Below are 25,641 nucleotides of genomic sequence, written 5' to 3'. Positions count from 1 at the left end.
ATTTATTATAAGAAACAAAGTTATTAACTAACAGAGAGATGGCAGGGCTGTTCAAACCTCTAGGGTGCTCACCCTGTTCTATGTGGGAACCCCAGGATGCCTCCCTTGTGACGATGCCTCCATCTGTGCAGCAAGCGACGTCAGTTGCAGCAGCTTGTGCTCCAGGTTTCAGAACTTGAGCAGCAGCTGGCATTACTGTGGCACATACGTGAGGCTGAGAGCTAAATGGATAGCACATTTGTATAGATGTGGTCACCCCACAGCTTGAGAGTATGCAGGGAGGGAGGGAATGGGTGACCACCAGGCAGTCAACGAGAAACACGCAGGTAGTGCAGGAGTCCCCTGAGTGCATCCCACTCTCCAACCAGTATTCAGTTCTGAATACGGATGAGAGTGATGGTTCATCTGGGGAAGGCAGCCAGAGACAAGTCCACGGCACCACGATTGGCTCAGCTGTAGAGGGAGTACCAGAAAGACTGGAAGAGCAATAGTGATAGGTGATTTGATATTATGGGGAATAGACAGCCACAGCTGCAGATGTGAATCCAGAATGGTATGTTGCCTCCCTGCTGCCAGGGTCAAGGGTGTCACTGAGTGGCTGCAGAGCACCCTGAGGAGTGAGGGAGCACAGCCAGCAGTTGTGGTTCATATAGGTACAAATGACACAGGCAGAAAGACGAATGTGGTTCTGCAATCTGAATTTAGGGAACTGGCTAGGAAATTAGCAAGCAGGACCTCAAAAGTAGAAATCTCCAGATCACTCCCAGTACCAAGCACAAGTTAGTACAGAAATAGGAGGATAAAGCAGATGAATGCATCTGGAAAGATGGTGCAGGAGGGAGGGCTTTAGACTCTTGGGACATTGGGACCGGCAAATTGGGAGGTGGGACCTGTGCAGGCTGGACAGGTTGTGCCTAAACAGAGCTGGGACGGAGTTTCTTGTGGGGCGATTTGCTAGTGCTAATTGGAAGGGTTTAAACTAACTTAGCAGGGTGAACCAGGAGAGAATATCAGAGAGGAATACCAAGGTGTACAGAATACTGGGAGAGATAGATAGCACTAAAATAAGGAATAGTAAGTTAATAGGTGGGGTCAGAGTAAGGGGGAAAGTAATAAAGTCTAAATCAGGGTTACTGTGCATGTGTGTGAATAAATGGAATGCGGCAAATAAGATTGATCAGTTACAGGCACAGATTGCCATGTGGAAATACGATGTTGTGGCTATAACAGAGACCTGGCTCAAAGAAGGGCAGGATTAGATGTTAAATATTCCTGGATACAAAGTGGTGTTCAGGAAAGATAGGAAAGGAAGAAAGGGTGGAGGAGTGGCATCTTTAAGGACAGCACTGCAGTGTTGGAGAAAGAGGATGTTCCAGAGGGATAAATTTATGACAGATGTCAGGTAGAAAATATAATTGAGAACTAATCTGAATATAGAAGGTTCAAAGAGGTGGTGAAAACAAATAAGAGAAGCAAACGGGTAGCATAAAAGGAGACTTGCAGCCAACACAAAAGAGAATCCCAAAGTCTTTGATAGGCATATGAGTAGTAACTGGGTAGGAAGAGAAAAAGTAGGGTCAATATGGACCAAAGAGAGGATTTATGCATGGAGGCAGGGGACATAGCTGAGGTATTAAATGAATACTTTGCATCTGTCTTTACCAAGAAAGATGCTAGCCAGGCCATGTGAAACAGGAAGTAATTTAGACACTGGAAGGGTTTAAAATTAATAAGGAGGTGATATTGGACAGGCTATCTGTATTTAAAGTGGATGAGATGCATCCATGGATACTGAAGGAAGTAAGAGTGAAAATTGTGGAGGCACTGGCCATAATTTTTCAGTCTTCCTTACACACAGGGGTGGTGCCAGAGGACTAGGGAATTCCAAACGTTACACCCTTGTTCAAAATAAGGGTGCAAAGATAAGCCCAGCAACTGACATTAGGTCAGTCAGTTTAACTTCGGTGGTAGGAAAACTTCTAGAAACAATATACGGGACAAAATTAATAGTCACATGGGCAAATGCAGGTTAATTAAGGAAACCAGCATGGATTTCTTAAGGGAAAATAGTGTTTAACTAGCTTGGAGTTTTGAAGAATTAACAGAGGCAGAGGTAATAAAGGCAATGCCACTGATGTGGAGTACATGGACTTCCAAAAGGCATTTGAGAGTGCCACACAACAGGCAGATCAGGAGGAATGTTTTCTCTCAGAGGGTAGTGAGTCTATGGAACTCTCTTCCTCAAAAGTAGGTGGAAGCAGAGTCTTTGAATAATTTTAAGGCAGAGCTAGATAGATTTTTGACTAACAAGGGGGTGAAAGGTTATCGGGGTAGGTAGGAATGTGGGGTTGAGGTTACAATCTGATCAGCCATTATCTTATTGAATGGCGGAGCAGGCTCAAGTGGCCGAGTGGCCTATTCCTGCTCCTAATTCATATGTTCCTATATATTTGTGAGCAAAGTTATAGCTCATGGAATAAAAGGGGCAGTAGCAACACAGATACAGAATTGGCTGAGTGACAGGGAACAGTAGCAGTTAATGGATGCTTTTCAGGCTGGATGAAGGTTTGTCGTGGAGCTCCCTAGGGGTCAGTGCTGGGACTTCTGCTTTCCCTGATATATACTGACATAGGCCTGGTGTACAGGACATAATTTCAAAGTTTGCAGATGACATGAAACTTGGAAGAATTGTAAACTGTGAGGAGGATAATGTAGAACTTCAAAAGGACAAGTTGATGGGTGAACAGGCAGGTGGCAGATGGGCATTCAATGTGCAGAAGTGTGAAGTAATTCATTTTCGTAGGAAGAAAATTGAGAGACAATACAAAATAAAAGATACAATTCTAAAGCGGGTGTAGGAGCAAAGGGACCAGTGTTTTTGTGCATAAACCATTGAAGATGGCAGGACAGATTGACAGAGCAGTTAATAAAGGATACATTATCCTAGGCTATCCATAGGGGCATGGAGCATAAGAGCAAGGACTTGTATAAGGCACCAGTTTGGCCTCAACTGGAGTAGTGCATTCAGTTTTGGACACCACACTTTAGGAAGGATGTGAAGGCATTGGAGAGACTGCAGAAAAGATTCAGTTCCAGGGATGAGGAACTTCAGGTTTGAAGATAGATTGGAGAGGTTAGGGTTGTTTTCATTGGAGAAAAGAAGGCTGAGAAGATATTTGATAGAGGTACTCAAAATGATGAGTGGTTTAGACAGAGTAGATAGGGAGAAACTGTTTCCACTCATGAAAGGATCGAGAAAGAGAGGGCACAGGTTTAAAGTAATTGACAATAGAAGCAAAAGCAATTTGAGAAAAAACTTCTTCTCGCAGTGACCTATTAAGGCTTAGGATGTACTCCCTTGCCTGAGAGTATGGTGGAGGCAGGTTCAAGTGGATCACTCAAAAGGGAATTAGACTGTTATCTGAAAAGGAAGAATGTGCAGGGTTAGGGGGAAAAGGCTCTAAGGGAATTGCTCATTCAAAGAGCTGGTGCAGACATGATGGGCCGAATGGCCCCCTTCTGCACTGTAACAATTCTGTGATTTAGTTATAATTCCCACCTGTAGGGATTCAGCTTGCTGGGTGCTGATCCTTATTCTAGGAATTCTGTAATCCCAAGGCGTAACTAGGATCTTCCGAGTATTTTTACCCTGAGATTGTATGTCTTCTTTGGGTGGAAAGGATGCAACGTAATCTCGCCAGTTCCTTTGAATAATTCCAACAACTTTACCTACAAACAAAAAGGCAATATCAACCTGAACCCCTTTTACTGAAAATGTGGGAGATGTTTTTCACCTTATGCCATTTATTGTTTTGTTTCATGTTCGGTTAATATTTAAGTAAAAGAACAGAACTAATGGATGAAGTAATTATCTGTAAAACTTTGTCAAGGAAATTAGATCAAATTAGATACTTAAAAACTATTTTCCATTGTATTAGCATCCCTTCTTATCAATCACCACCCATCAACCACCCCCCACCCACCCACTTATTTTGTTGTTTCAAGCTAGCAATGTGCATTTCCATGGTATTTCTTGATGGGCTACTGTGAGGCATGTGACAGTGGCAACTTGAAGAGCATTTGCCACTGGGGCTGGTTTTTGAACATCTCCCTCACAAACTGGAAAAGGTAAATACTGAATCCCACTGAAGGTGAGAAGACAAAGCTTGACCAAGAGCCCCTTTAAATCCCTCAGGAATGGCTCGTAGCTGGTTAGCCAAGCAGAAGCAATAATAGAGTCTCTACACTGCCACTCTCTCATAACACTAAGGGACAATTTATACGGAATATTGAACAGGGGAAAGGAAACGGGAGCAATTAAAAAACAAAAGTTGAAGGATTACACTTAAACACAAGTGGGTTGTTTCCTTGTATAAATAATGTCCTACCTGTAGCCATTGGTTCACTTTCAGTTTCCTCAGTAGTTTTTTCCTCAGACTCATTCTCACATAACACAGATGCTCTTCCCTTCCATTCATTCCTTGGCAGCAACTCCACAGCCACCACATCACCTTGAATGGCACGATTTCGTGCCTTAGTGCCACAGATGAGAATGTCCGTTTCCAATTCTGAGACAACAGTAAAAAAAAAAACTTATAAAAACAAATCACTTCTTAAAAAAGTCTTCTCGTTAAAAAAGGAGAGCAAGATTACCTGATTTTTTATTGGTCAATCCCTGAATCCGAACAAAGGCTTCCAACTGAGATCTGTGTTTGTTGACATTCAAAACCCCCTAAGAACATAAAACAAATTGGCTAGTATGCAAATTGTTTAAGAAATAATGATGTATTTGGACAGAGCATGATTTTCATCAATTTTCTGTCTGCTTTCTGCACTTTTGGATGTAATAGATGGATAAAAACAGGGAAAACAAGGGCTGGAGAAGTTTCCAATTTCAACATACTGGGGGAACTAGGTTTACATCAGCAGAGGCAGTCACTGACCCAAGAGGATAGGAACATAGGGACAGGAGTAGGCCATTAAGCCCATGATTCAATTACATCATGGCTGATCATCTACCTCAATGCCACTTTACCGTACTATCTCCATATCCCTTACTGTCATTAGCCTCCAGAACTCTATTGATTTCTGTTTTGAACATGCTCAATGATTTTAGCTTCCACAGTCCTCTTGGGTACAGAATTCCAAAGATTCACCACCCTGAGTGAAGAAATTCCTTCTCATCTCTGTATTAAATGGCCTACCCCTTATTCTGAGACTTTGTCCCCTGGTTCTAGACTTACCAGCCAAGGGGAATATCCAACAACATCCACCCTGTCATGCCCTGTAAGAATTTTGTAAGTTTCAATGAGGTCACCCTTCATTCTTCGAAACTCCAGGCAATATAGACCCAGTCTCCTCAATCCCGCCATTCCAGGCATTAATCTGTTGTGCCTCCATTGTACTCCCTGTATGGCAAGTATATCCTTCCTTAGGAAAGGGGCCCAAAACTGTACACACTACTCCAGGTGAGGTCTCACCATGGCTCTACACAACTCCAGCAAGACATCTTTAATCCTGTACTCAAATTCTCTTGCGATGAAGGCCTAATTTGCCTTCTTAATTGCTTGCTGCATCTCCATGCTAACTTCTAGTGACTCATGGACAAGGACACCCAGATCCCTTTGAACATCCGCACTTTCCAACCTCTCATCACTTAAGAAATATTCTGCCTTTCTGTTTTTTCTACCAAAGTGAAGAACTTCACACTATTCATATTATATTCTATCTGCCATGTTCCAGCCCATTCACTTAACCTGTAAAAGTCCTGTTGAAGCCCCCTTGCATCCTCCTCACAATTTAGGATCCTACACTGGTATCATCAGTAAATTTGGAAATATTACAATTGGTCCCTGCATTCAAATCATTTTTTTGGATTGTGAACAGCTGTGGACCTAGCACTGATCCTTGAGGTACCCCACTAGTAACAGTCTGCCATCCTGAGGATGATCCATTTATTCCTACTCTCTGCTTTCAGTCTATTAGCCAATTCTTAATCCACATGAATATATCTCCCCCAATCCCATGCATTATAATTTTATTTACTAATCTGTGTGGGACCTTATCAAAAGCCTTCTGAAAATCCAAAAAACAATACATCCACTGGTTCTCCATCATCTATGCTACAAATAACACCCTCAAAAATCTCCAACAACTTTGTCAAACATGATTTCCCTTTCATAACTCCATGTTGACTCTGCCCAATTTTACCATTCTTTTCTAAATGTCCAGTTATCACATCCTTTATAATAGATTCTAACATTTTCCTGCTACTGACATCAACTAACAGGTCTGTAGTTCTCCTCTTCCTCCCTCCTTAAATACTGGGGTTATATTTGCTACTTTTCAGTCTGCAAGAACCTTTTTAGAAAATATAGAATTTTGAAAGATAAACACGAATGCATCCACTATCTCTATGGCCACCTCCTTCAACACTGTGGGATGAAGCCCAGGTGATTTATCAACCTTCAACCCAGTTAACTTTTCAGCTCCTACCTCTTTACTAATACTAATTTATTTGAGTTTCTCATTTTCACAAGTCCCTTGGTTGCCTAATATTTCTGGGAGACTTCCTGTATCTTCTTCCATGAAGACAGACGCAAAATAACTCCTCAGTTTCTCCGCCTTTTCCCTGTTCTCCGCTATAAATTCTCCTGTCCCCACTTGCAATGAGTCTACATTTGTCCTAGCTAATCTCTTCCTTTTCAAAAACCTAAATTAGCTTTTACAGTCCGCCTGTATGTTCCTCGCAAGCTTGCATTCATATTCTCTTTTCCCTTTCTTAATTAGTTTCTTGGTCCTCCTTTACTGGGTTCTAAATTGCTCTCAATCTTCAGGCTTACCACTTTTTCTGGCATTCTTATAAGCCACTTCCTTTGATCTAATGCAATCTTTAACTCCCTTTGATTTACCTTTGTCTTTGGGTGTTTGTGGCTTACAGGAATGGAAATCTGTTGTAGACCATAGTATTTCTTTAAATAGTAACCACAAATCTTTTAGTGCATTTTCCCAATCCACCATAGCCAACTTTCCCCTCATATCCTCATAATTTCCTTTCTTCAGATTTAAGACCCTAGTTTCGGAATGAACTATGTCGCATTCAAACTTAATGCAAAATTCTATCATATCATGGTCACTATTTCCCAAAGGCTCCTTTACTTCAAGGTTATTAATTAGCTCTTTCTTATTACACAACACCAAATCCAAAATAGCCCGATCCCTAGTTGGCTCATTAACGTACTGCTCCAGAAACCCATCTCGTACACACTCCAGGAATTCTTCCTCCACAACATTAGTGCTGATTTGGTGTGTAAATTGAAGTTGCCCATTATTACTGTATTACCCATGTTCCATGCATCTCTAGTTTCTCGACTTATACCGTGCCCAACATTACCACTACAGTTTGGTGGCTATAAACAACTCCCACAGATGTTTGCTGCCCCTTGCTGATTCCTAGCTCCACCCAAACAATTTCTACATCTTGATCCATCGATCTAAGATCCTCTCTTACTAATATACTGATCTTGTCCCTTATTAAGAGTGTTACCCCACCTCCTTTTCCTTTTTGCCTATCCCTCCAGGGTCTCAGTAATCCCATCATTTTCACTACTGTACTTGAGCTTACTTCACCCAGCTGATTTTCCGAAACAGATCATTAATACTCAGGATTTAAAAAAAAAATTACATTTTTTTTTAAAACAACATTCCTCCAGCAAACACACATCAATATTCAATGCAATAAGTTTAATCCATTTCATTCATGAAAGTTAAAAACAGGGCTATGACTTTTGCAACTATTAATCCCGCAATCTGTAATATTTTAAAAATACTTTTGCTGCTATGTAGAGAAAAGCACGCAATCCCTACTTAGAAAAAGATCTACATTCACCAACGGATGACATTAAAGGCAATGTGATCAACTTTGCACAATTGTTGAGCAGTGCAGAGTTTGTTCTGGTCTTGCTATGATGACAAAACATTTTGAGAGATTCAAAAGGAACGTTCTATAGTCAGGAAGTGACTGTATCAGTGAGCTTACCTGCATATATCTCCCGGATTTGATGCCAGCCTCCAGTATTTCAAGAGCGAGATGTTCCAAATATTCTTTTCCATTCTTTTCTTGATTTTCATATTCTCGTTCTTTCCGAGACTGAACAATGGACTCATACAGCTGTTGTACAGCTTCCAAGTCAGGCCAAAAATTCTCCAGATAGCTCTAAAAAGAAAGAAACTGATAAGAGCACATGTTTGTCTTTTTAAGTAGTTCATTGCTCAAAACTGGAGAATCTAAATAAAAGGGTAAATGATTACAACGAATGCAGCTGGTATTTAAAATATGCTAATGTGGGTGGGGGTAAATGGTATGTATAGTGGATCAGTACAAAGTCCCTTCTTTCTGTGGTGGAAGTTTGAAATTGTCAAAATGGAAATGTTCATTCACAAGCAGTTGTAGGATGCTCATAAAATGCCTTAACCCAGTGCCCAATAGGCAATTCCATTGCACTCACTCGAGACTAGAAATGTGACACTGATTCAAAGATGGCAGGACATATTGAGGGAGTAGTTAGCAAAGTATATGGGATCTTTGGCTTCATAAAGAGAGGTATTAAGTACAAAAGCAGGAAAGTAATATTGGACCTTTATAAAACTCAGGTTAGGCCACAACTAGAGTACTGCATCTAGTTCTAATCACCACACTTTAGGAAGGATGTGAAGGTCCTCGAGAGGGTGTGGAGGAGAATAATCAGAATGGTTCCAGGGATGAGGGAATTTAGCTACAAGGTTAGGTTGGAGAAGCTGGGGTTGTTCGTCTTGGGAGCCTAGGAGGTTAAGGGCAGATTTGAAAGAGGTGTTCAGGACTATCAAGGTTATGACAGGTTTAGACAAAGTAAGGCTGCTCCCATTAACTGATGTTACAAGAATTAGCAAACACAGATTTAAGGCTTTGGGCAAGAGTTAGAGGGAACGTGAGGAAGAACTGCTTTTACGCAGACTACGAGGGTGATGAAAGTGGAGATGATCAATGGTTTCAAAGGGAAATTGGATAGGCATTTCAGGAAGATAAACTTGCAGGGCATTTGGGGTACAGTGAGAAAACAGGACTAACTGGCCTGAACTAGCATAGACTTAATGAGCCGAATGGCCTCCTTGTGTTGCAAAAACTTTTATGATTCTATGACTCAACAGAATATGCTCCCATGAAATTAAAAGTCACTGCTGGGCAGCGAAAGAGATTTAAGTTGATTGAATCCCATTCAATCCTATCCCTTCATTCTAGTCCATTCCCAGAACTGACCTGACTTTTTACAATCGACTCTTAAAAACATGCTAAAAATCCAAAATCTGTACGTCGGCTTCCACAATTCTGAAAATATAATTGGACCAAAGGTGTAAATTGTTTTAGAAATTATACGTCTTCAGAAAACTGCTGCTTGAAGGAAGAATATTAATCAAAATTCCTTCTGTACCCCTCCTACTTTCCACTGAAAATATTATCAACACCACAACTGCCATCTAGGGGCAACAATAAAGAAATACCATCAAAAAATACATTTCTTTGACAAATAGAGAGGCAACCTATTCATTTAATTGACTATAATAATTGGAAAACTTGGAGAAATAGAAAGTGGTGAAATGGTGAAGAGAGAAGCACAGACATAAAGGAAGAGAGCAGAAATAGAAACAATTTAAACAGTAGTGACAGAAGCATGCTTTTTGAAGGTTTAGCAGTATCATTGTTTTCTGGCTAGACGTTGTGTGTTTTAGTGACAACTTCTGAATTGAATAGATTTTGATGCTATTTATGAAGAATTAACAAGTTGATTGATGGAATATGGGCTTAAACACATACGAATACTTTGCTCCAGAGCTTCAAGTGTTTGCACAAAGTCAAATGTACCACTCTTAGCATCTCTGGAAAATGCATTGAATACAAATTTAGTATTTCCCCAACTACCCGAGTCCACCTGATCTTCAGATCTCACTGGAGTCCTCCCCCTAGACATCAATTCTCTTTCCTGACTGCTCAAAAGCCTGGGCTTCACACTGTACCCAAGGCCCATCCCTTGCCTCTTCCAAGACACCACACCACACAGTCCTACAGTAACATTCTAGTTTATCGAACTCAATGACGTAGCAGAGAAGTGGAAAATACCTTAAACGAAACGACAAACACTCCGTCTGTTTCACTCCCATACTTTTGAATGGCTTCTGCATCTTCAGTTACCATAACAACAGGCATCAGTCCTGCAAGATGATTATAATACCAGACTGTGGCATAGTAAATGCACCTAGAATAAATAAATAGTGTTTTTATTATTTCCTTTGCATGAGTGAAAAGTATGCCTCTACTACATACCCATTAAAATAAAATTCATCGCAAAAAAAAATCCAGTCACCCCCCCCATACCAAGCCTCTGAACAATCTGGAAGTCAGATACACATTTCCTTCAACACTTCATAATCCCCATCTAGTCAAGCCCATCTAGCGAAAGCCCTCTATAACTGTACCCAAATCCACCCCACACCACATTCCAATATAAAAAGACAGGACTTGCATATATTCCAATGAGATTATAATACCAATGAACCACCACAGCCTCACAACTGTGTAAAGAAGTTTTTCCTACCCTCTGTTCTAAATCTCTTGTGCGTAATCTTGTAATATGGTCCCTCATTCTTGACTCCTGAACGACTGGAAACAGTTTGCTTCTATCTACCGTGTCCCATTCCTGTTGTTCATACACCATTGTAGTAGTGCAGACTATTTCAACCCTTTGATTAGAAATATAGTTGCATGCAATGACCACCATAGCAGTTCCTCGTCAACTACAAATTACTTCTTATAATCCCAAAATATGAATGTTGCCCTGCAATTTCCATGTTTAAACAAACATAATACTTTTCTGCATTTTTTAAAATGTTGCATAATAAAGGGTGTAATTTAAAGACCAGTGTGACTCAAATGCAAGGTTTTACAGTATATTTTCAAGATTTTTAAAAAGTTGCAAACATCAAGTTAAATTTCAAACAAACCTGGTCTGCCATTTTTCTAGAGATTCTCCCTGCTGTCTTGGTACATACGAGTACAGCTGGAATTCATTGAAGAACATAACACATTCATGACGAGCATCTTTCAGCAGGTTCCGCAGCTTGTTGTACTGTCTACAATGAAACAGCCGATGAGTATGACCAGGTCAGATCCAATGATTTTTCCATTGTTGGTCATCTTTAAAAATGTATAGTTCCTTTCCTATGCTTTTCCTTCATTGCACCTTTAGATCCTATCACCTTTATCATTACAGAACAGGGAAACAAAGGGCCCTAAGGGCTGCCTATACAGCTCTGCAGTCAGCATTTGGGGCTGTCTCTTTGCGACAAACTCCCTCCTTGTCCAAACTTTGGCGTTCAACAAGTAGAAAGTTGGATTGTTTCCTATCACCAGCTTTCTTTCTTTGTACAAACCGTACTAACTCAGGAGGTGAGGAAAGGTGAATGCTGGGGAATTTCTTTTTTTAAAATTTCGAATCATTTTTATCTGGTCTATGTTTGTTCCCCCACACATCCACGGTTTAGACTATGCCAATCTGAACTGGTCATTTTGACATATAAAATAAAACTCCAATTTTCCCTAATGCCCTGAGGCAGAGCTCCAATCCTTTGTCAGGTGCTTCCTCATGGTATGTTCACCAAGATAAGAAACCTAGCAATGTGGAAGATTTGCAAGGACAAACCTAATCCCAACATTTCACACGTTGGTGCTCCTGAATACACATTAATGATCAGCTCTCATGTGGCAAAGCTTGCATTAAGTCAGATGAATGTTGTTAAATGGAGCACACTTCTGACAATGCAGCATACCCTTAACAGTGCACTGCTGTCACCCTAGATTATATGCTGAGGCTCTAAAATAGGTTGCAAACCCATATTCTATAACCCTCGGACACCAAGGCTAAAGTGTTTTTATTTCAGATTTCCAGCATCTATAACATATTGCAATGTGAAACGAGTTTTGGTTCATCTTAAACTAGCTTTTAGTGGGTACGTGTCCTTAGCTGTACAACCAGCACTGCATCCACTGAAGTACAGGAAAGGTGGACTTTGCACATTTACACTTAATCGCATGTAAACATCTCTATTTATCAGTGTCAGAACATTGGTGAAGGCTGGCTTTCCTGTCATTCTTACAAACATTAAAAAAGGTAAAAGTAGTCTGTTGTATCTTTTTGTGTTATTATGTTCTGACTGAGTTGAAGTGTTCTGAAGTAATATCACGATTGATTTGTCTTTATATTATATTATTTTTAACTTTTAGCCTTTGTTAATTAGGTAGGGAAGTATGATTCTTAAATTGTAATGGGCCAAATCTTGCTGGAAAAAAACAGCATATTAGCTTTCTGTGTGAAGTTTAATAAAGAATTAAGTGTTCAAATCTAGCAAGTTATTAAAAATAATGAGGCGTCTAAGGGTGAGATGCCATTTGCGCGAGGTAAAGAACAAAGTGGCATAAGTCAACCAGCAAATTCTGGAGATCCACAACTCATGGTGTATCTCTTCATCCTCTGAACTTGCTGGCTGATTTGCACATTAATAAAGCTGTGCAATGTTAACACAGCATTATTTTTCCAGGAAGATTTGAACCATTAAGTTTAATGTTTCTCAAGAATATGGAGGGGAACAAAGCTGGTGAAAAATGGTACAGGATCAAAGACAGATTTCTAATTTGTTTCACTGGTGATATGGCAATATGTAATGAGAATTTTTAACAAAATGAAGTTATACTGATCTTGCTAGCCCAGAGGAAAAGCAGCAACTTGTATTGATATAGTACCTTAAATGTAATAAAATGCACCAAGGCACTTCACAGGCAAAATGTGACACAGGCAATATTAGGGCAGATAGCTAAAAGCTTTGCCAAAGAGGTAGGTTTTATGGAGTGTCTTAAAGGAGAGGTAGTGAGGCGGAGAGGTTTAGTTACGGAATTCCACACCTAGGGTCTTGGCAGCTAAAGACACGGCTGCCAGTGGTGGGGCAAACAAAACAGCTCAAAAGGCTAGAGTTGGAAAAGCACAGGTCTCAGAGTAATGGGATTGGAGGAGATTACAGAGCTCATTAGTAAAGAAGTCAATTTACTAACTGAAGAAATTAACATGGCATAAGTTTCAATTAGATTTTCCTTGTACATAGTTGTATTTCAACTTCTGGTGCAATCAGGTAAAGTGAAAACATACTGAGGGTCAACTAGTAGGGGTAAGAGATAATCAGCCTGAGAAAGTAGAAAGCATGCTGTTAATACTTGCACCATGTACTGTAAAACTACCCATTACTCTGCAGTTTAAAGATTTAAAGCTAAACAGGTGAACAATACATGGTCAGTTCTATACAGCTTGCCATATATTGACATTTTGATAAGGAAAGTAGCAGAGTGCAATGAGGATTTAAATTGGGAGGACTTAGTGGACATAAATACTCAGCTCTGAACTATAGTTCATCAGAGCCTCCAACCATCATGTATGGTTGTAAACACAATGGTTTTAAGTGTATAAATGAGTACTATTGCATCCACTATAAGCTCAATAAAACGATAAATACTTGAAGTCAACATTTCAAGAACCCTAATGATTCTGAGGAATAGACAAAACATCTAATCATAAATAAAAATGATTCTCCAACTATTCCCTTACCAAAATGTATTCATCCTTGAATTGGTAGCTTCAAACTAGTTACACCAGCTGATTTCCATTGAAGGGGAAAGGAATTTGACATATAAGCCCCATAACAGATAGATTACTCACACAGAATATTCCTCTTTGACCTCTAATATTTGCTGATATGGCAGAAAAGGCTCCTATGTCTTTGCAGAGCTATTTATAACAGTCCGGAATCCTATAACAATGAAGTTTTCCAATTCTGTTATTTTCAAGTACTTTTGGATGTTTCACTGCATTAAAGGCATTATGTATTTGAGAAAAAGTCAAACTTCTCTATTATAAAATAAATACTTTAGGGCAGGAGAGGATCTTTAAAGTCCTTAAAGACTGCAGTGAAAATATCACAGAAGCTAACTGGTAACAGCAGGTACAGCTATCCATGCTGCACACAGAGGGAATTAAATGAACAACAGGGACAAAATTAACAGCAATCTGTTAAGTTGATGATCTTGATTAAAATAGCCCAAGGCTTTTAACAGACGCTCAATCCTCAAGGGAAACTTATCCAAAATGTCAGTAGGAAGTTAATTTAACTGATTGTAGATTTAATCATTTGATGACTTTAGTACAATATTGCTTTTTGAAAATGAAAAATACAACCAGGTGCATTGGCTTATTTTAAAAAAAAAATTCCAAAATGAAGACATTTTGTTTGACTATATATACTTTTCAGTTATATTATATTGTATTATATTTTTTCAATCTTCTATTTCCAAGTCTGCTTGACCATATGCATTTCCCTCATGCAACAAACAGGAACAGTATCAACTTTTAAAACATCAGTGGTCAATTTAAAGATCACTTAAGACTTTCTGGCCACATACAAGCAGGCTCATTGAATATGGTCCACTTAAGCAACAACAACTTGTTTTTATAAAGCATCTTTATAATACAAAACTTTCCACTGTACTTTACAAAGCAGTAGTGAGAGTAGTCAAGCTAGACAAGTTAGGATAGTACACTAAAAGATTATATAATTAGACCAGTTTTGAAGAAGGTTTTTAAAAAATGAAAGAGCAGAGAAGTTCAAGGTTTCACAGAGAAAGGCTGAACATCCTTGCACAGTGTATTGGGGAATAATGTAATGTGGTAGGGTACAGTATGCTAAACTTATCTTCCTACTAAGTTGCTCTAAAAAAGTGTGACCTAAATTTCCCTGTTCACATATGGCACCAAGACCTGGACAAAGTGTTATATTTAGAAATTTGACAGAAGCTAAGCTTGGCTCTCAAGGTTACTAGCTAGAAGCTATTGGCAGGTGAAGTAATAAACTGGACACAGTTACATTCTGGTATTTTTTAAATGCTTGATTTAAATAGGACAAATTTTGGATCTCCACAGAAAAAAGGGTTACAATGTAATGGTATCTCAACTGGGGCCATCATTATCTTACGTATTTCAAGTAGCCAACACAGAATGCAGAAGAGGAATACACTCCCTCACCAACCTCCTGAGGAGGTGACATCCAAGCGGATAATGAAAAGCCCAAGAGGTCTTTAACAAAGTTCAACATGCAAATACAAAGCTTTAGGGGTTCAGGGAATTTGATAGAAATTGACTGGAGTGAGAAGCAACCATTACTTGAGTTATATCTGTTACTCGGTTGGTGGGGGGGTGGGGCGAGTGGAGTTCGAAAGTTTCCCAAAACTTGATGTTGAGACCACTATTATTTCTATTCGATGATAAATGGAATTAAAGTTGCAGGTAATACCAAACTCAGCAGCCCAGTGAAATTGGAAGGTGCAACTCAGAAATTACAGAATGAGCTGAATAAAGTACACAAGAGAGAAGAACTAACTGGTTGAGTCCTGAAGGGCATATCTACCAGACTGAGCCTATGGCAGGCGGTGAAAGAACCAAGAGGGAAAAACCTACATTGACTTGTCCTCCCTCATCTGCATGTCGCAGCTGCTTCCATCCATGACAGTATTGGTAGGAATGACAACTGTACAGTCTTTATAACACCAGGTCACGTCTGCACCCTGAGGAAACCCTCCATTATGTTGTGGGCACTATCAGCATGCTAAACAGGATATATTCACAACAGATCTAGCAGCTCAAAACTGAGCATTCATGATCTGCTGTGACCATCACCTGCTGGTGAAGTACTCAACCATGATCTGTAACCTCATGACCCAGCATAACTCTCATTCTGCTACTATTATCAAGGCAGGGGATGAACCCTGCTTCAATGAGCAGTGTAGGACAGCATGCCAGGAGCTTATCCAGGCATATCTAAAAATGAGATGTCAACCTGGTGAAGTTACAACACATGGCCACAGGCATGCCAGACAGGAGAAGTACATGCAAAAGAGCAAAGTGATCCCACAACCAAGGAAAGAGATCAAAGATCTTCAGTCCTGCTACATCTATTCATCAATGGTGATGGACAATTAAACAACTAACCAAAGGTCTAGACACCACAAATATCCCCATCCTCTATGATGACACAGCCTAGAAAATGGCAAAGCTGAAGCATTTGCAACCATCTTCAGCCAGAAATTTGGAGTGGATGATCCATCTTGGATTCCTCCTAAAGTACCCAGTATCACAGATGCCAGTCTTCAGCCAATTCGATTCACTCCACATAATCAAGGAACGGCTGAACGCACGGGATACTGCAAAGGCTATGGGCTCTGACAACATCCTGGCAGTAGTACCGAAGACTTGTACTCCAGAACTAGACACACCCCTAGCCAAGCTCTTCCAGTACAGCAACAACACTGGTATCTGCCCAGCAATGTGGAAAATTGCCCAGGTATTTCCTGTCCACAAAAAGCAAGATAAATCCAATCTGGTCAATTACTGCACCTTCAGTCTGCTCTCAATTCTCAGCCCAGTGATGGAAGGTGTCGTTGACAGTGCTATCAAGCAGCACTTACTCAGTAATGTACTGGTCATTGATGTTCAGTCTGGGCTCCGTCACTGCCACTAGGCTCTGGACTTCATTACATCCTTGAGCCAAACATGGACAAAAGAGCTGAATTCCAGAGGTGATGTGAGAGTGACTGCCCTTGATATCAAGGCAGCATTTGACCAAGTGTGACATCAAGGGACCAGAGCAATGGGAATCAGGGGGAAAGCTCTCCACTGGTTGGAAATATATCTTAGCACAAAGGAAAATGGTTGTGGTTTTGAAGGCCACAGCCCCAGGACATTCCTCCAGGAGTTCTACAGGGTATTGGCCGAATCATCTTCAGCTGCATCATCAATAACCTTCTCTCCAATATTAGATCAGAAGTGAGGATGTTCACTGATGATTACACAGTGTTCAGTACCATTCACAACTTCTCAGTTACTGAAGCAACCTGTGTCTGCATGCATCAAGACCTGGATAACATTCTGGCTTGGGCTGATAAGTGGTAAGTAATATTAGCACCATACAAGTGGCAGGCAATGGACATCACCAACAAAAGAGAATCTAACCATCTCCCCTTAACATTCAACCACACTACCATTGCTGAATCCCACACCAACATCCTAGGGGGTTACCACTGACTAGAAACATAAATGGACCAACCATTCACTGGTAAATATTATGGCTGAAAGAACAGTCAGAGACTAGGAATTCTGTAATGAGTAACTCCTTTCCTGACTCCCCAAAAGTCTGCTCATCATCTACAAGACATAAATCAGGAAACTGATGGAATACCCTCCACTAGCCTGGATAAGGGCAACTCCACCATTAGTCAAGAAGCTCAACATCAACCAAGATAAAGCAGGCTGCTTGACTGGCACCCATCTACCACCTTAAACATTCACTCCACCACTGGCACACACTGTAAGCAGTGTGTACCAACCACAAGATGCACTTCCAAAACCCTGCAACATCTATCAACGAGGAGTCAATTTTAACATCATCACCTGCAAGCTCCCTTCAAAGTCCCATCCATCCTGGCTTAAACTACATCACCACTCCTTCACTATTGCTGGGTCAAAATCCCTCCCCACACCCCCGCCAACAGTACTGTGGGTGTACTTACACCACATGAACTGCAGTGGTTCAAGAGGGCCGCCCACCATGACCCTCTGAAGGGTAATTAGAGATGAGCAATTCATGTCAGGCTTGCCAGATACACTCACATCCCATGAGCAAATGAAAAGTAAAATGGCAGACAAAAATTAATGCGGACAAATGTAAAGTACTACACATAGGAAAAAGTAAAAGAAAATACAAGTACTCATAGATAATATTAAAATAGCTAAGCATGAAGTTGAAAGTGATTTCGGAGATCTTGCTGGCTTATTGATAAACGTGCAATCTACATAGTGCAGCAATACATGAAACTAACTGAATGTTAATTTACGTAGCTAATATAATGGAATGCAAGTCACAGGAAGTCATTAGTAAACTGAATTGTGCCCTGGTGAGGCAGCATCTTGAGTAATGCATCCAGTTTTAGTCACCAAAATAGATGGAGATATTGAAGCACTGGAGGGAATGCAGAAAAGCGCCTTGAGGCTGATCCCTATTGTGAAAGGTCTAAATTAGGAGGAAAATTGGAGAAAGATTAGCTTTTCGGTTTAGAAACATAGCACCCAAGATTATAGAGGTACAGTATATAAGATGGTTAAGGGAATTGAAAAGGTAGGTCCAGAATATTACTTCAAGCTAAATCGAGACAGTAAGATAAGGAGGTATAAATTTCAACTAGTTAAAAGTAAACTTAGGACTAATGTCAGAAAAGTAATTGTCATACTAAGAGTGATGAATGTATGGAATTAACTTCCAAGAAGAGTGGCAAAGCAATAACCCTGGAATTTTTGATTTATTCTTGCAAAGTTGGCAATGTTAATAAAGTTGTATCTATTGCTTACCCCCAGTTACTGTGCTATGATGGTGGTGGGATTTTATGAACAGCTGCAGGCTTTCTGTAACCGGTGTCCCACAACACTATAAAGCCAGGAATTTGAGGATACTGACCCAGCAATAATGAAGGAACATCAATATAAACTGTTACTACTGGGATGGGAGGAGTGCGCAGTTTATCTAATCCCACTGTTCCACAGGTCGCACTATTTGTTTAAAAGTTTAATTCACTCACCAAAATGGCATACAAACAAATAAAGGACAAATGGATAGGGTCTCTGCAGAGATGGGCGGTTGGAGAAAAGACTTCATAAAACAAAGGGTAATGTTTACAAGGTTTTGACACTTTCGATCTGGAGCTCCCTCATATGAAGACAGATCGCTAGTCCCTGTAGATGCCTGGAGGTTCTTATCAACAGAGCTTCAGCGTGGAGGAAAATAGAGCTGGATCAATCCTTCTTGCCTCAGCCTCTTGGGTTTCCAAAGACAGACAAGTTCCACTGATGTGAGGATTCCTACCTGAATACTGATAACCACTCTATTTCAAGCAAGACAAGGAGAGGGTGAGCTGGTCAGCTTCACTTTCTCAGTTCATTCACAACTGAGTTCACAAAAGCCAGGTCAAAACTTAAGGCTCCTCCATCAGGTGGCTTCCAGTAAATCACTAGGCCTTTGCCTTTAAACAGTTTGTTTTCATCAATTAAAATAATTGCAGTGCAAACAAGCACACAGATCTCCCCCTCTCAAGTACCATGCTGGTCAGATGATTTCTTGGAAAAGGTATGCTTGCTTCCAATCCAGAGGTGAACATGACCTTTCTTAAAAAAAAAATCCCAGTGTCTAAATAATGTAATATCCTTCCAAATTTTAAAAGAAAAGTACCGTTCTTGAAGATATGTTTCCCAACAAAGTGCAAATCAGAATGCAACTTGGAGGGGAATTTGGAGGCAATTGTCTTTCCTGATATTGCTGCTATTGTCCTTCTCAGTAGTAAAGGTCACTGGGAAGGAAGTACTGTTGACGTAACCGTGATGAATTTGCGCAATGGATCTTGTAGATTGCATATAGTGCAGCCACAATGCTCCAGGGAGCGCGGACATGTAGTCTAGCGGCAACTGTCCTGATTAAGAAAACTGTTCTGTTCGAAGTTGTGTTGAATGGCCTGCCTTATTCCTAACTATCTTGTGGGTTATATACTGTAAACTAGAGAAATTCCAGAAGTGGCACAGCTGCAGGAATTCCCCCAAACACCAACAAAGATAACATGAACTGCAGGTGCTGTGGACATGCATGCTGATCCTGCATCAGACTTTTCAGTCATGAGAGGACCCACAGAAGATGAAGAAACTTACGGCTTGGACATACTTGAACATAGGAGTCTACCATGACTGTAAACTTATTACTCAACAGTTAATTGAAGTTAGAAGAGAGAGAGAGGGAGGGAGGGTAAAAGACAATGACATTGCTAAAAATACTTATCAATAGTCAATAGACCAATGGGGAGAAAGAGAAAAAATAATAGTCAGAGATACACACAGCAAGACAAAGCAGAGAAAGAACATTTCACAAATGTCAATAACGCTGCATTTGAGATCTCAAAATCATAAAATCATAGAGTATATAAATGAAAAAAAATCAGTTCATATTGTAGCAAGAACAATCATCCAACTGTCATTGTAACACTGTTCCCCTCTGGCTCAAGATGCTGTGTAATCTAATGGGGAAGCTTTCTTTTATGGGTTTAGAGTACAGTTTAATAAATCAAAAAAAAAATCAAGTTTCCAACCATACCAAGGCATTTTACACTTAATGAGGTTATTACATGCACTCTATTGTTGCAGAGGATAAAGAATCTTACATAATACTTTACTGAGAAGGCTATGTCTCTTAAATGCAGCTTAGCTTTAAGTGAAACGCAAAACATTCCAATCTCTGAGCAATTGTGAATATATTTAATCAGTTTTGTCCAAGGATCTATTAAAAAGAATCCTAGGTTTCCTATTTTCAATATGTAAAACAAAATACCTTTTTTAGCAAGCTGAATAACTAATACATTTCTTCATTTTACACAGGAATTGTGATCTGGAATACACTGCTTGAAATTAATGGCGGAAATAGATTTAACAACATTTAAAAAAATGGACACAGTCGAGATAAAATTTACAGGATTATCAATGGGGCAAGAGCAGGGGACTGAGATCAATCGGATAGCTCCACTAAAGAACTGATACAGACATAATGGGCTGAATGGCCTCCTCCTGTCCTAGCTCATTCTGTAATTCATTTTCAGCGAAGGCATTTACTGGGCAGAGCTGGAGATGAAGTCAATCCGAAGCAACAATCAACATAAAAGAATTGCAGAATGTAAAGTATTCCCACTAACAAAATGCATCCTTTTGCAATCACAACTGATCTTCCTGTCACCGGCTTTAATAAAGCTAATTATATTTTCACATAAAAAAAGCAAGAACACTGCAGAACAGAACAGCTGTGCATCCAGAATCCTTCACGGTTATCAACAGAGGCATACTGGGAAGGCATTCTTCCACAGTTCCACATTCTATTATAGCATTCATTGGCGAGGGGGGCAAGAGGGGAAATAAATGGTACATGATAATAACACACGCAGGATGAGGGAAAATACAAATATACTTTAAAAAGAGAATTTTATTTCAATTCAAGCTGCATTTCAGCCCTGTTGTGCACATTCTGATCTAAATGCCAGGCTGACAGAAGGAGCATGCCCATGCATTGCACCTTTTTCAATTAAACAAAAGCTTGGGGACAGCCTTTCCCTGGTAATGGAAAGCAAAAGCAAGATGGCAGTTTCCACAAGTATGCCGATGACATGTAGCTCTATCTTTCCACCAACTCTCACTGTCTCTGTGCTGCTAGTCCTATATTGAAGCTTTGATGAACCATAACTACCTCCACATCAGGCTTGGCTCAGTGAGTGGCACCCTCTCCCAAGTTAGAAAGCTGTGGGCTCAAGCTCTGTGCCCTCCTGGCTCCTGTCTTGGTCTGAACCAGACTGTTTATAACTTTTGACATGTTGTTATACATTTCTTGTACCTACTGCCAACTCTCACTGCCTCTGTGCTGCTAGTCCTAACATTGTTGGTCTCTATATCTACCCTCAGCCCAACAGTTGCTGAAATCCTCACTCTTGCTATGAGTCCTCTGGACTCAATTACTCCAGTGTTCTCATGGCCAGCCTCTCATTCACCATGCTTCATAAATTCAGCTCATGAAAAACTCTGTAGCCCATACCCTATCCCATGCCAAGTCACGCTCAGCCATAATACCCATTCCTGCCGATCTAAGTTAACATCTGTCCCTGAATCCATTGCTTTGCTTCAAACTTAACATTCTCACCTTGCTGTTCAAATTGCTCTATCACATTAACCCGTCCTGCTTCTGTAACCTCCTCTAGCCCCCTAATCCCACTCCAAACTGTTCCCTTTTCCACTCCCTTCTCCCTGCTACTGCCAGCGGTGCTTTCAGGCCGCACAATTGAACTTTCTCCATAAAGCTATCTGTCTCTCCACTTCCCTCACCTCTTTTAAGACTCATTTCTTTGATCAAGCCTTTGGCCACTCTTTCTAATCTCTCCTCCTTTTCACCAGCTTTTCTTGCACTTCTGTGAATTTCCTTTTTACATTTTTCTACTTTCATAGTGCTACATATATTATTGCAAATTATTCTTGTTCAATGCAAATTAACTAAAAAATTGAGGATACAAACTAAAGTTAAAAACTGCATTGCTCCATCACGATGAGTTGCAAATACGAACATACGAATTAGGAGCAAGAGTAGGCCACTCAGCCCTTCTAGCCTGCTCCACCATTCAATAAGATCACGGCTGATCTGATTGTAACCTCAACTTCACATTCCCAGTATTAAACAATTACAGCAGTGTAACTTTGATTGTTCCATCCAACAATTAACGATCTTCAGAACCATCAAATCTAACACAGATAGACAACCAACACTAACCTGCGTCCCTTCTGGTGCTGGACAGCCTGACAGGCCGTCTGCATGAAGATAATGCCTCTTAATTCTGGAAATTCAAGTATCTCCAGATAATCTTGCACCACTTTCCAGTCAGGTATCACATAATGAGTTGCACTTTCTGACAGCAATTTCCCTTCTGAAACATTAAGTTAATACAGAATTAAGCAACTAACAAAAAAATAAAGAAAATTCCAGTTTAACAGTATGTTAGTTGCGAGAGAAAAAAACACTGGGTTTTCAGACTTATCGACTAGTATCCCATGTTTAGATAAATGTAAAGATTGCATCGTTCTATTAGAAAGACCAGGGAGTTCTTCCAACGTCCTGGCCAACATCCCATTCTCAACTGACATCATCAAAAGCAGATTATCCAGGTATTCATTTAGTTGCATTGGAGAGATATTTTTGGGTGAAAATTGGCTCTCAGATTTACTTGCATAACAACACTGACTGCACTTCAAAAGTAATTCATCAGTTATATTGCGTTTTGGGACCTCGCATGGAGATGAAAGACACGTACAAATGAAAATTCTTTCTCAATTAGAAATTGTTCTATCCTGATCATGAATATTTTTAAAATATTATTTTATTCAATTCTTAGTGTACCAGCCATGGCTCAATGGGTAGTAATTGCTCACGCAGAAGTTTAAATGTTCAAGTCCCACTCCGGAAATTTGACTACTTAACCTAGGCTAACATTCCCAGTGCAGTACTTGAAGTGCTGCACTGTCGGAGGTACTATCTTTCAGATGAGCCATTAAACCTTTCAGGTGGGCATAAAAGATCCCACAGCCACTATTTCAGATAAGAACAAGGGAGTTCTCCCTGGTACTGTGGCCAATCAACATCCTTCAGTAAGCATCACAAGAACAGATTATCTAGTTAGTATCACATTGCTGTTTGTGGGATCTTGCTGTGTGTAAACTGGCTGCTGTGTTTCCTACAACAGTGACTAAACTTCAAAAACACTTCATTGGTTGTAAAGCGCTCTGGAACATCCAGAAAATTGGATGCAAGTCTCTCTTTTCTCCAGGGGTTTAAATTTTACTGAGAGTTATGATTAATGACTGTGCCACCTCCGTCATACTTTACCATTGTGGCACTGAGACTGGCACAGGGAGCTGTTACAGGGAACAGACTCTCTGAGGTAATGCTCCCTCACAACACGAACAGATTTCCCTTTGCAGCTCCTCAGGTGCAGCACCTTCTCCGTTTTTATCATTGTACTGCCGGAAACAAGTGAAGGAGCCAGAAATAGGCGCCTTTTCCTATCTTCAAAGTCGATTCCCCGCCAAGTCCCGAGGAAACCACGCTCTGCGGATGTAAACAACTCAGAGAAGAACCTCCCGCCTTCCTGCCGCCCATTTTCTACCCGTCTCACCCGGAAGTGCTTTCCATGGAAATGTAAACGTTACCCGGCAGTGTTATGTCGCGCTGCGGGGCAAAACGGGACACTGCGGGGCAAAGATCTAGTACGCACGCGCAAACACGCTCATCCAATTCGAACTCGATTCCGCTCCTGCAGAATAGATAAAGGCGACCTACTTTTTATATGCTTCGCTTTTCAGAATAAACAAATCGCCGAATTTTAACAAATTGTTAAAAGAAATGAATCCATTCTTTTGGATTGCATAATTTTCTTTTGGCAAACATTTTCCTACCTTAGCAATTCTGCTTAGCAATGAATATTGGAGAGTTTCGCTATTTGAGGCTGACCTCATTCATTTGCGGTACAGAAAGTAGAACATGTCGTAGATTTTTGCCTGGTATTCAATGTTAGTACAAGAAGACAGAAATGGAAGATTTGTCCTAAGAAATGACTAATAGTTTGAAAATCCAGAAGTCGCTAGAAAGGTAACATTAGATTTAAAGAGGAGTAAAACGTACAAGAAAAGGAGGGAATGTTTATTAGGCTACCTTTATATTCCCGCTACCAGTCTCAGATCATTCTGAGAAAGAAGCTTTATATGCGTATTGCTTGGACGATGGAATACCCCCGGCTTACAAGAGGCTACAGTAGAATGCTATAAGCTGAAACATATTAAGTTCAGTTTGCTTGAAGATAAGGTGGCAATTCGTGGCAACTCTCGGTATCTGGACCATTTCTTGGTGCTTGATGTCAAAGGGAATTCCCCAGTACTGACAGTCCTCATCCCTCATGTTCTGAAAAATCTTGGTGATGAGAAATTGCCATTACATAACTCGCATCACATTAAAAACGTGTTAGTTTCTTCTGAAGTTCTTCCATTTAAAGAACAGCAACAATCTTTGTTTTAAAAAGATTGCATTTTCCCAACTAGTCGTGCCTCTCTTCACATTATCTGTGGGGCAGAAGAGGAACAGATGCGACAACAAAACACGCATTCCACTGCCTTGGATTGATGAGAGGTTCCAGATGGAAGAAAATACCACAACAGTCAACTCACACATTATGGAGGATTGGGGTTGCGGGGGTGTTGGCTTATGTATGGTTAATTTTCTTTGAAATTAAACTTACATTGTTTTTATTTGTCAGATCATTGGGGTTGAAGCAAAGTCATTTTCATGTGGGAATGCGCAGCAAGTCGATCAGCACCTGAGCCAAAAGGAAAGGTTAATTTTTCGAGTGACCCTGATGATGCGTTCTGACCCCACTGCTAACCTTTCTTTCTCTGTGAAGTGATGATGGACGTGCTGGATATTTTCAGCATCGAAAGCTTTGCTTCAGTTCTATATGGTAAACGATTGAGGGCGCTGTTTGTTCAGAATCAAGCACCTCTCACTGAGGATAAAGCAAGACCACTAAAATATAACTTTATTTTCTTCGGAAAGTAACATTTGCACGGTACATTTAACGTGACAAATCTCCTACAACTGGGGGTCAAATTCTAGCTAAGGCAAAAAGAAAATTAGAGGAAGTAACTCAAGGTGGTGTGCAGAGATAGGTTTTAAGGAGGTTTTAAAGGTGCTTGCTTCTGTTCCAAAATGCCACAGAACACGGAGCCAGTATCTAATCATCAGTGCAGTAAGTATAAACCACGTCGCCTCTGTACTGTGCTGCTCCTTATCTCTTTCTCCAAAGCTTCAGTAAGCAAAGCACTTTTTGAAAGCATACAAGACTATGTATGA

The 25,641-nt window shown here is 40.3% G+C and overlaps 1 protein-coding gene across 4 annotated transcripts in view; it reads right to left on the bottom strand.

Moving 5' to 3' along the window:
- The window catches only part of dis3l (DIS3 like exosome 3'-5' exoribonuclease), a 48,496-nt gene extending 24,590 nt beyond the window's left edge, over positions 1–23,906 (bottom strand). Inside the window, exons 1-8 of one of the 4 annotated variants that reach the window (XM_041175000.1) lie at positions 23,626–23,906; positions 22,516–22,669; positions 11,035–11,163; positions 10,154–10,289; positions 8,039–8,215; positions 4,654–4,732; positions 4,389–4,568; positions 3,560–3,729 (exon numbers count right to left, since the gene is read on the bottom strand). In XM_041175000.1, coding sequence (XP_041030934.1) covers positions 3,560–3,729; positions 4,389–4,568; positions 4,654–4,732; positions 8,039–8,215; positions 10,154–10,289; positions 11,035–11,163; positions 22,516–22,669; positions 23,626–23,755 — 1,155 coding nt within the window. In that variant the 5' untranslated portion in view covers positions 23,756–23,906. Of the gene's footprint in view, positions 1–3,559; positions 3,730–4,388; positions 4,569–4,653; positions 4,733–8,038; positions 8,216–10,153; positions 10,290–10,628; positions 10,774–11,034; positions 11,165–22,515; positions 22,670–23,625 lie in introns of those variants that run through there. The other 3 variants (XM_041175002.1, XM_041175003.1, XM_041175004.1) reach the window with 3 other exon arrangements.
- Positions 23,907–25,641: the final 1,735 nt, after the last annotated feature.

This window comes from Carcharodon carcharias, chromosome 26, assembly GCF_017639515.1.
Source record: "Carcharodon carcharias isolate sCarCar2 chromosome 26, sCarCar2.pri, whole genome shotgun sequence".
Taxonomy (NCBI): Eukaryota; Metazoa; Chordata; class Chondrichthyes; order Lamniformes; family Lamnidae; genus Carcharodon; species Carcharodon carcharias.
Note: the sequence above shows the minus strand (reverse complement) of the source record. Positions and strands in the feature narration are given on the sequence as shown.